The sequence below is a fragment of the Nycticebus coucang genome, chromosome 5 (genome assembly GCF_027406575.1).
Source record: "Nycticebus coucang isolate mNycCou1 chromosome 5, mNycCou1.pri, whole genome shotgun sequence".
In the NCBI taxonomy this organism is placed as follows: domain Eukaryota; kingdom Metazoa; phylum Chordata; class Mammalia; order Primates; family Lorisidae; genus Nycticebus; species Nycticebus coucang.
This window is the reverse complement of record NC_069784.1, coordinates 55,676,801-55,688,434: the sequence shown is the minus strand read 5'-3', so window position 1 is coordinate 55,688,434 and position 11,634 is coordinate 55,676,801. Positions and strand designations below refer to the sequence as shown.

Genomic DNA, 11,634 nt, shown 5'->3' with positions numbered 1-11,634 from the left:
TAATGGGAGGGAGAAGATGGAATTTTCAAAGGAGCCACTGGGAACAGCAGCCTGGCTTCTTTTCCCACCCTTCCTTATCACATGCCCTCAAAAAATTGCCACGTTAATGACTGGGGAAAGCTGGTTAGATGTCCCCCTCATTTCAGACTGCTCATTCTAACTGAAATCTCAGAGGTCCCTCCTCACTTCTTCCCACACCACTCAAAGGATTTGTAGTCTAAGAAACCAAAGAAGTGTTTCATCAATAAATCAATTTATTTAAAATAATATGTTACAATTAATTACACTAAGTGACATTACCAAACAATTTTAGAGTGGTTAGCTCTGGAACAAGTAATGAAGGAAACGCTGTCAGCCATTATGTGTCTGTGTATTTTCTCTTCACATTTCTTAATCACAAATAAAAAATACAAGATACTGCAGTGAAAATACAATTAGAGTTTCTCTCAAATAAATTAAATGTGTGCATGGCCTGGGAAAAACTGAAGCCCAGCTCACCGGCTTACAAGAAGGACACAATATAAAACGTATCCAAGTTTAGCCCCCACCCCATACATGTATCACTCCCCGCTTTGATTCTGTGCCTTCCTGGAGCCCTAAGCTCTCCACACACCCTCCATGATTGCTGAGGAGCGAGCAAATGCTGCCCTGGTATGAGCAAGGCCTGGCCCGACGTGCTCAGGGTTAGGGGAAGAGGAAGACAAGAGGCAGGCTTGGAAGATGGGCAGCTAAGAAGCACACCCACCGCCTCTACTCTCCTTCCCTATCTGAGTATTGGACCGTATCCCCTCCCTCCAAAAGGAAGCTAATGTAACACAATGAAGCTGGTGAAGAGACAGCACAGTTGCTTCTGCTCAATCCAGCCAGCCAGGCAGCATGACGGAGAGAAGAGAGGACACAACAGTCCCTCCAGGCCAACGGGGACACAATCCCCTTTAGGGACGCTGCCTCCTGTGAGCCCAGACTATACAGTGGCAAATTCTGAGATGAGAGAGAGGTGTTGCCTCCTGTCAGTGCCCAGTTTTGCAGCTCCCAAGTATTGGTTTTGGAGCCATAAGAGGAGATAACTGAAAGCTACTGGCCTGGGTAACTAGATGAAACTAAATGGGCCAGGCTAGAAAAGTTGTCTTTGTCCTCCCTGAGAGCTCCGTCTAGGCCGAGGAGCTGCCCTGAGCACAGACACGTCTGTGCCTGTGCTGAGACCCGGGATGATGGGGGCAGAACAGTGAAGAGTAGAATAAAAGTACACACAAAGCAGAGAGCCCAGAGTGTGGCTGCAGGGAACTTGCTGCAGGGGCAGGTCTCTCAACCTGTATTTTCTCCTGATCCATAAAAACCTCAGAGCTTTTGCCTCAGAGGATAGAAACCGAATGTGGGAGATCAGGATAGTTCTACTGGCTCTGCTGGGGTGAAGGTGATGGCAGGGGCAAACCCCCTTTTCCAGAGACAAAATGCAAAAGAAGACTGGTTTTAAAAGCCTCCCTGGGCAGACATCAGGACTAAGGAGTAAAAAGGATTAGAGAGACGAAGTACACAGGAAGGGGGTGGGGGTGGGGTCACACCAAACACTGCTTCATGCAAAGAAAGGTTTGATCCTATGGGCCTCCACAGCCACAGTGACTTCCGCCTCCATAGCTGCAGGCCCGCTGTAGGTGGCAGAGGAGAAGGCACTGTCCTTCAGGGTCACCCTCCTCCCTGTCTCCTGCTGCAGCTGGGTGCTTTGTTGGTGGGACGGCCAAGAAGGGCCCAAATACAGGCCCTATGGGGCCCCTCACCTGACCTCCAAGCGCCAAGTGAACGCCATATGGCAGGAAAAGGCCCCAGCACCATCCACCCACTCCAAGTCCACCTGCTCCACATCCCCGTGTCTTGTACCCGAAGGTCGACCTTGGGGTTGTCTCAGGAATTCCCACATTTGCTCATTCCTCTCCCATTATGAGGGAGAAGGGCAAATTGCTATTTTTACAGTTTGAACAAAGCTGGTTCCAAAATCTTCTTTAGCATCTTAGAGTGGGAAATCAACACTTCTTCTCAGGGTCCTTGGGCTCATTATTAAATTCATTTATCACCTCCCCCCCCCCCCCCAATAAAGGAGCTAATTCCTGTGTCAAAGCCTCAAATGTGGCACCACTCTCTGGCTCTGAACTCATCATGCTCACACCGTACACTCTGCAACACTACCTGGGTAGGGACGGGGAGGGAGGCTATCTCGCTTGACTCCACACCTCCCAGGGCAAGTGGCTGCCAGGATAACAGAGCCAGAGAGAAAGAAGAGCGGCTTCACAATGATCTGCAAAAACAAGTTACAAAAACAAAACTTCAAACCACCCCATACTCAGTGGGGCTGACTGCTGCCTGTCATGGCTGCCTCCCAGTCAGGCAGAGCAAAGATGTTACCCTACAAGGTTTGTGTTTAGCAGGTAGAGAAGGGAAAAAGAAAAGGCTCCCACATGTGTCTCAGCTGCGCAGAGCCTGACGTGGTGCTCTTCATACATTCTCCACAGAGCCGGGGCTGAGAACACACCCCTGCCCAACCAGCCCTGCCTCTGCTCCTGGCACGTCTCAGCGCTTAGATCTCACAGGGTCTGACTACAAGGTCAAGGGAGGAGCTCTTGGAGGGACAAAAAGGTTTTCCTTCAGTCTCCTTTTCATTAAAAGTTGGAGATTGGGTGGGGCCCGTGGCTCAAAGGAATAGGGCACGGGCCCCATATACCGAAGGTGGTGGGTTCAAACCAGGCCCCGGCCCAAAAAAAACTGCAAAAAAAGAAAAGAAAGTTGGAGATTGACCTAAATCAATCACATTCCTGCTATGCCTTCCTGGGTCCTCAGCTGGCAGATTGCTAATACACTCCCGGTTTCCCCGAGGCCCTGAAAACATCATCAGAGTCCTCCCCAGGCGGCTGTGTGAGGACGCCACAGAGAATGTAATGGTTGCAGGTGGTCATCAGTCAGAGCAGAGCAGCAAACCCTGGGTACACAGGACACTGCTCTCTCCCTCTCCCTTACGTAAGTGCAACCTTTGTTGCCTAAGGGAGCAGTTTTAACTCTGGTCCCTAGGTTTATCCCTGCTGCAGAAAAAGCAGGAAGTGTGAATCACTACCATTAAGTGTTTCAAGTTCCTGCAGCATCAGCCTCCTGAGCCCTCCCTCAACCCCACCAGGGTCAGGTGAGGGAAAGCACACAAGGGCCCTTGGGAAGCAGGACGGAGATGCTGAATGTGGTAGGAAAGCCATGAGGGGGACAGAGGTGGATCAGAAAAATTTCCTGGAATCAAGAGACCACACCAAGTCTTTAGGGTCTTCCTGCAGAACCGCAGCCGGGCTACCCTTAAGAAACCCACAGCTCGGCTTGGTGCCTGTGGCTCAAGCGGCTAAGGTGCCAGCCACATACACCTGAGCTGGCGGGTTCAAATCCAGCCCAGGCCTGCCAAGCAACAATGACGGCTGCAACCAAAAGAACAAAAATAGCTGGGTGTTGTGGCAGGCGCCTGTAGTACTAGTTACTTGGGAGGCAGAGGCAGGAGAATCGCTTGAGCCCAGGAGTTGGAGGTTGCTGTGAGCTGTGATGCCATAGCACTCTACCCAGGGCGACAGCTTGAAGTTCTGTCTCAAAAAAACAAAACAAAAAAAACCCACACAGCTCTTTCTCCTCCCCAGCATCCTCTCAGATGATAAAGAAACTATACTTCTTGCTCCTCAGACTCTGTGGGAACCCAAGAGCTGGAATCTGTACTCAGTACAAAAAGGGGGGGAGGGGGAACCCAAGCAGGTTGTAAACTTTTTGAGTCCTTCATGAGGAGAGGTATTTTCCCTATAAAACGTTTTTTTTTTCTTTTTAAAGTTTGTTTCAAAATAAAGAGAGCAAGAGAGAGAAGTCATGAATTCTAGTGAAAGGTGTGTAAAAACACAAGCTAAAAAAGGTACTGCCATCATTATGAAATTTAAAAAGAAATATATATATGTATATAATACGTGCAGCTAATTTGTGTATATATAATTTTTTACATACATACATATATATGTCTGAACAATGCAAATGGATGAAGTTCATAGTTCCAGTTTTAAAAATATAGTACAAGGAGAAAGAGTCTGTTGTATGAGGCCTAGTGAAAGGACAAAAGACACCTTTGGCAAGTCGGTGGGCTCGTTTCTTTCCTGTCTCAACTCAGCTGACTTCTGGGGCTGACCATTTTATTCTTGCCCAGCTGAATTCCAGAGATGTGAAATGCAGAGGGGCTATTAATAAGATTTAGTTTAGGGCTTTTGAATATAATGACTTTTTTTTTTCTCTTTTTTCGTGTTAATAATTACTCTGTCTGACATGGGAGATGAAAGGGGTAAAGGGATGAGGGTGAAGAGAAGGGAAGGGGACAGGGAAAGCTAGGTGGCCACATCTCTCTGCTGTGACCTCGCCATCTGGAAAATGTTCTGAAATGAAGAAAAGAAAAGAGTTACTGGGAAGCCACATCTCCTCCCATCTGGAGACAACTCCTCAAACAAAAACTAAAAAGGAACAACTGGATGGCTCCCTCTGCCAGGCCTTGTCCCCTGACATAACTTCTCATTAGAATCATGGCCTTATAGAGCCGCAAGGACTTTGCATATTAATTATCTGGCTCAGCCTCCCTGTTTTACAGGAGAGAAGACTGAGACCCAGGGAGGTTGCTTTACCCAGAGTTGCACAGAGGAAAAACCAGGAGAAAACTAGGTAAAATTCCCAGAACAAATATTCTTTCTACTAAATTTTCATGTTTCTGACTTGACCGCCTGATCTTTTGAAAGAGTTTGAGGATAAATAGCTAATTATTCAAAATCTCCCAAACATGCTCCAGCACGGCACACACAGACAGCAAGATGAAGCAGCAGAAAGACTTTCCTCCTGCACACATTCTCAGTTAGCCTAGAAAGACTCTGTCATGTCTCATCCAGTCAGACGACTAAACTGAGGGCAGCTGCCCTTGTGGGTCGGGAACATGGAAGGTGATTTGATTTTAAAAACTGGCAGAGGAGGGTCCATGGAACCATGGGAGATGGAGGAGCCTGTAGCAGCGTCCACCCTCTAGATAAGGGAAGAAGCAGGGCTTTTTTGCACAGCCTGTTCACCATCCAGAGGCCAACCTCGCTGGAAGAATGTCCTGGCTCACATGAGATAATCAGTCTCTAACTAATATTCCTAGAAAGACAGAGATGAAGGTGAGGGTCCCAGGTATTTGGCCACAGGCCTATACATTTTCAACAAACAGAAAAATGAAAAAGTCTGCTTAAGACTTGTTTACAATTACCTCTTTTCTCCACTTGAGCTCGCAGAACACTCTCTCGAAGCACTCGTGCATGTAATTGAACTGAAAAAGAAACAGCAACACTCAGGGACTAACTCCCCAAGGCTGGGCACCACAGGTGCCCCCAGCACCTGCCATCTCCTAAACTCACTCAAGGTAAAGAAAAACCCTGACGGGCGGTGCCTGTGGCTCAGTCGGTATGCCCCATATGTCAAGGGTGACGGGTTCAAACCCGGCCCTGGCCAAACTGCAACCAAAAAATAGCCGGGCGTTGTGGCGGGCGCCTGTAGTCCCAGCTACTCGGGAGGCTGAGGCAAGAGAATCGCTTAAGCCCAGGAGTTGGAGGTTGCTGTGAGCTGTGTGAGGCCATGGCACTCTACCAAGGGCCATAAAGTGAGACTCTGTCTCTACAAAAAAAAAAAAAAAATCCAGGCAGGGCTCGTCTCCTAGTCTCTAGCTCCTTCTAGTGGTAACCATGAGTCAAGCTGGCTGTGAAACTGCCAATCCTAGTCAGTCCCAAAGGAAAGATGGGCCCAAAGGACGGACCTGGGTTATAGGATTCACACAGGTTCAGATCCATCTGCGTCTCTCTCCATTTACGCATTTAGCTTAAAGAAAGCTTTAAGCTCAGTCTGCTTCCCCATCTCCCACTCACGTATGGTGTGAAGATTTTAACCCATCGGGGTTTCTTCTCTCCTCGTGCATATTCGAAACAGAAGGCCATCCCTTCTTCATCTGTGTCCCATCGCTGCATCTCATCCCATTCAAATGCTATCACCTGGTTCTGGACAACCAAGAACGAGAGAGTGAGGTCTATAGCCCGAGTTTGAGAGTGTTGGGGAGCTGAGGTCACATACTGTGAACCAGGCAACAGAAGAGAATAGAGATGTCTTTGTCACCTCAGGGAAAGGTGAACAGACAAAAGAGTAAAAGTCAGAGGGAGTGGCCAGAGAAGTAAAGATCATATAGATTCAGTGCCCATTTATCTGCCCCAATTAAAACACAATTTTGATTGCATTTCCCCCCAGAAAGGAATTATAACAAAGCAAGCTAGTATCAAAGTGTCCCCAGTACATAGCCCAAGCCCCTGTGCAGGATCCTCACCTCTAGCAGGCCCTCCTCGGTGCAGGCGTGCAGTTTAAAGTGCGTGATGCTGATGGCTGTGATAACGTGGCCCTTCCTCCTGGAGTCACAGGCACAGTGGGGGAAGATGATTTCATTGTATCCTTCACAAGTCCTTAGCATGTTGAGGTACTAGGGAAAAAGGAAGGAGAAACAGCATCACTGTGAGACCAAACACAGTGAAGAGCTGCTGAGCCGGCACCAGAGGAGGGAGAACGTTCTCACCCGGCACCCTGAAGGCCTGGCGGGACGGTGCGAGAGGAGGAGCAGGGAGAACGTTCTCACCGGGCACCCTGAAGGCCTGGCTCCTAGTCTCACCCCGCCCTATGTTGAGTCCTGACTTGGAGACAATCCTTTATCCCACTTCCAACTTCTACCTTCACACCCAGAACTCCTCTTTTTCTAAAAGATGCACAGGCCAGGTGTGCTGTAATCCTAGCACTCTGGGAGGCCAATGTGGGTGGATCACCTGAGCTCAGGAGCTCAAGTCTAGCCTGAGCAAAAGAGAGACTCCATCTCTACTAAAAATAGAAAAACTAGTTGGGCATGGTGGTAGCAGGTGCCTGTAGTCCCAGCTACTCAGGAGGCTAAGGCAAAGGAATCACCTGAGCCCAAGAGTTTGAGGTTCCTGTGAGTATGATGCCACAACATTCTACCCAGGGCAACAGAGTGAGACTCTGTTGCAAACAAACAAACAAACAAACAAAAAAGCAAAAACACAAATTAAAAGCAGAAGAAACACTATAACAAGGACTCACAGGGCTAGAAAAAAACTCACAATGCTATTTAGTCCATCTTCTATTTTCTTTGTACCTAAGGGATGGGAATCTAAGCTATCCTTATCATTATAATTAAGAGAATTAATATTTCTATCTCTTCTTCAATCAAAAGTTACAATAACCTCAGTGATAAAGAGTAAGCTATCCCAAATCTCATAATCATAAAATATTAAAAGTGAAACAGAATTTGAGACCTAGTTATTTTACAGGAACTCAGAATAAGATGAGACTAAAGGCACAGGCAGTAAGTGGCCCAACAAGGATCAGAACCCAGGTTTAATTTCTAGGCCTCTGCTCCTTCTATTATCACCAACTAGCCCCCAGATCAGCCCCCCTGACTCCCATGTATGTGCCTCCTTAAAAAGCACCTGGACCAAAATCAAGTGGCACATGTGACTCTCACAGGTACAGTGTCATAGACCAATTCAGATGTCTCTGAAATACTACAGAGGACTCAGCTCCCTACTTTGAGTTGAGAGGAGAAAGGGTGGAAGAAGATAAGTGGAAAGAGAGTAAAAGAGAAACATGGAAAGGCAGATAGAGCAGGGCAGGGTGATGAAGAACCACAGACTGTGCCCTCGTTTCCTCTCAGGGTTTGCCTGGAAACAAGCAAAGAGCCTGAGCGTCCAATTCTAAGTCACACAGATGACGTGCACAGAGTATTAGAGGGAAAACAAAAGCACAGCACCCTCATGTCTCAGTGTCCTAGAATATTAGTGGTCCCCACTGCCTCACCAACAGAGAAAAGAAAGACAGGCAAAGGCACAAATAGGTCACAGGCCACTTACAGCTCTGGTACTGCACCACGGTGTTTAAGACCACCCTACTGCCACTAGGACTGTCCGTGAAGACAAATCACACTACACACTCCCTTCCCTACTTTGTGTTTCCACTTAGGTAAAATAATAGCACCTTTGAAGGTGAAAAATTATAAAAGTGTAACAAGAATACAGTGACAAGGTAAATTTAGAAGTGCCGCAATACTTCCATCACACCACTTTTCATCTCTCATTTCTCCCTCCTATCATCCTACTCCACATCCCCACACTCCCCTCTTATTTTGTTGTTGTCGTTGGTTTGATTTTGGAGACAGAGTCTTGCTCTATTACCCAGGCTAGAGTGCTGTGGCAAATCATTACAGCTGACTGCAGGTTCAAACTCCTGAGCTCAAGAGATCCTCCTGCCTCAGCCTCCTAAGTAGCTGGGATAACAGGAGTCCACCTCAACGCCAGCTAGTTTTTCTGTTTTTTTTTTTTGTAGAGATGAGGTTTTGCTCTTGCTCAGGATGGTCTTCAGCTCCTGACTTCATCCAATCCTGCCTACCGCAGCCCCATTTTTACTATCCTCCCAATACCAACAAGAAACATGGATAATGCTTGATCCTGCTGCTGGCATTATAAACAAAGAAATTCCTGACTGCTGTGCTGTGGTAAACATGGCGGGGCTGGGTGATTGGAATAGGAGAAAACTCTTCTGAGGTTGCACACAGATGTGTGAGTAAGAGGCCCAGACTACCCTGGGCGGGATCCCGGCCACACTGCTTCCTAACTGTGTGACCTGCAGCCAGTCACTTAAACTCAGGCAAACCACTTAATTCTAGAAGCTTTAGCTGCTTCTTCTGCAAGTGAGAAATAATAGCACCTACATTACATGCTATTTGTGAGCATTAAATAGAAAGTATTTGACATAGTACTTGGTACATAGTTAGGCACTTAACCTTTCTTAAGGCTCCATTATCCTTAGCTAGACAATAAGCTATTTTCTCTTTCAAGAATCCTCTGTTTTATATTATCTTTTTTTATTAATATTAAATCATAGCTGTGTACATTAATGTGATCATGGGGCACCATACACTGGTTTTATAAATAGTTTGACACATTTTCATCACACTGGTTAACATAGCCTTCCTGGCATTTTCTTAGTTATTGTATTAAGACAATTATATTCTACATTTACTAAGTTTCACATGTACCCTTATTATCTTCTATTTTTATTTATAAATATTGGTAGCCTATTTTTTGAGACTTTGGAAAAAAAATAAGAAGTTAACTGATGACTCCATAATGAACCTCAGAGTCAAAGCATTCTATGATAGACATACAATCTGAATGTTACTTTTTTCATTATTATTATTGCTCAATATTTCATTGCAGCAATCATCTGATTTCTTTTCTGAATGTATTTATCTTTGTTCGTTCCTTGAGGTTTTAGTTTCTAGTCCTTATCTTAAACATTGTTATTAATAAACTTTAAGCCTTTTTAATTTTTTGAAGGCAAAATGTGGAAACCAAATAAACACATGTATATGTATAGAGAAAAAAAAAGAATCCTCTGTGAAGGCCTCCTGGCTTTTTCTTTGTTGTGACAATGGGGGCTGCTGGCTGCCGATGGTGAACATATCTTGTTCTGAAAGCCTGTACCTTGTCAAGCCTGGTAAGCCTGTACCTCACCGAGCCCTGTAGGCCAAACCTTTCTTTTCCTTGAGAAACTATTTCATAGTTGTCTACTTTGGGGTGTCTGGTCATTTTTCAACTAAGAATGTTCTACGAACTGAGGGCTCAGGCTGCTGCCTGAAACCCCAACATTTTAGAATTCCAAGAAGCAACTGGTACCCCTCAAAGTTGTGTATAGTTAATAAACCTTCCTTTCTTTTCTTGCTAATAAAAAAAAAAGAGAGAGAGAGAGAGAGACAATACTTTGTGAAATGATGTAGCTGGAAATTACTTTTAAAAACTCCTGAGGGAGGGTGGTGCCTGTGGCTCAGCGGGTAGGGCATGGGCCCCATATATCGAGTATGGCAGGTTCAAACCTGGCCCCGACCAAACTACAACAAAAAAATAGCCGGGCGTTGTGGCGGGTGCCTGTAGACCCAGGCTACTCGGGAGGCTGAGGCAAGAGAATCGCCTAAGCCCAGGAGTTGGAGGTTGCTGTGAGCTGTGATGTTGTGGCTCTCTACCAAGGGTGTCAAAGTGAGACTCTGTCTCTACAAAAAAAAAAAAAAAAAAACTCCTGAGGGAAAAAGCACATAAGGTAAATAGGACATGGATGGCAGGCTTGAAGGATGCTGGAGTGGGTAAAGGGAGCGCTGACTGTGCTGCTCTTTCAACTTTTTTATGGACAAGTTACAAACATCTGACCTATGTACAACTCGCTCATGGATGGAGGTTGTTGCAGAAAGTCCCCAAGGTAACATCCGGCTGATATATAACTAACACTTATGAACAGAGCTATTACAAGTAATAGGTAAATGTACCCATTCCAACTCACATACAAATCTAACTTAAAAACAAACCTATAGAACCTATCTCATTCAAAACCCAGGGACTGACTGTATTTGAAAATTTCTTTTTTTGAATCCACCACCTCTGGCATATGGGGTCAGTGCCCTATCCCTTTGAGCCACAGGTACCACCCAACTGTATTTGAAAATTTCTACAAGAAAACGTTAAAAGAAAAACAGTGCCCTGCAGGCCTCAATCCGTGTCATTCTATCATGGTCACAGAAACCTCCACGTGTTCAGTGCACAGCAGCTCTGCTCAGATAGGCTTAAAATCTCTGCAAGCACCAGTGGGTGTCAGAGCCTGAAGAGGAGTTTTATCCCCGGCCTTCGACAAAAAAGGCACATATAACACATTTGTTGAGAGTTCTCTTCTTTGAGAGGTACCACTATTGTTTTGATAAATATTTAATATTTCTGCCAAATTCCCTAATTAGGAGTTTTATTATGCAGACTTTCTTGTTGAGAGTGAAGTGCAGACAAAGCAGGGACTAGAAAAAGAGATGCAAGAAATATGGAGCTCTGCTCATTTGAACTCTGTGACCTGGGGTCAGGCACTCTACTGGGCTCTTCCCTTCTGCCACCTGGAAATGAAGGACATTGCTGCCCCCTCTCTTCCCTGAAGTAGGGGAAAACTTATGTATGGGAGCCTAAAAGAAATAGGTTCAAATTCCATTTTTAAATCCTAGTTCCACTTCTCACAAGCTATATGATCTTGGGTCAGACTCTTAACCCCATGGATTCTGTTTTTTCTCTTAAGTGGGGAGATTACCTGCAAGGTTGTTAAAGTCATATAAAGTACCTAGAACAGAATCAGGGACGTAACACATGCTTCTCTGTCTACTCTCTGAACCAAAAGGCTGATTTATCTCTCCATATTCAAGAGTGTGGTCCTTGAAAGCAAAAGACCTTCAGTGGAGGTCTTCACTTAATAGCACAAATTCTAAAAAATAACTTGAATGAAAACTAAAGGCACCTGTGTCTTTGGTAAGAAGACAGAGGTAAAGTCTCATTGGGAGACAAAGTTTTCAGAGATACCTGGGTAGTATTTATCAGCTTTAAGTGGGCAATCCCAACATTAATAATGGGTTTGTACAAAGGCTAAGAAATATTAGAAATTTTACATAAGTCCAAAACTTGGAGAGGTGATTTTTTCTCGTTGAGACACAGTCTCACT

General features: G+C 45.5%; 1 protein-coding gene across 1 annotated transcript in view; it reads right to left on the bottom strand.

Moving 5' to 3' along the window:
* Positions 1–240: 240 nt before the first annotated feature.
* The window catches only part of SNX27 (sorting nexin 27), a 114,445-nt gene continuing 103,051 nt past the window's right edge, over positions 241–11,634 (bottom strand). The window contains exons 9-12 of the mRNA XM_053591559.1: positions 6,383–6,532; positions 5,934–6,062; positions 5,282–5,341; positions 241–4,427 (exon numbers count right to left, since the gene is read on the bottom strand). Coding sequence (XP_053447534.1) covers positions 4,380–4,427; positions 5,282–5,341; positions 5,934–6,062; positions 6,383–6,532 — 387 coding nt within the window. The 3' untranslated portion in view covers positions 241–4,379. The remainder of the gene's footprint in view (positions 4,428–5,281; positions 5,342–5,933; positions 6,063–6,382; positions 6,533–11,634) is intronic.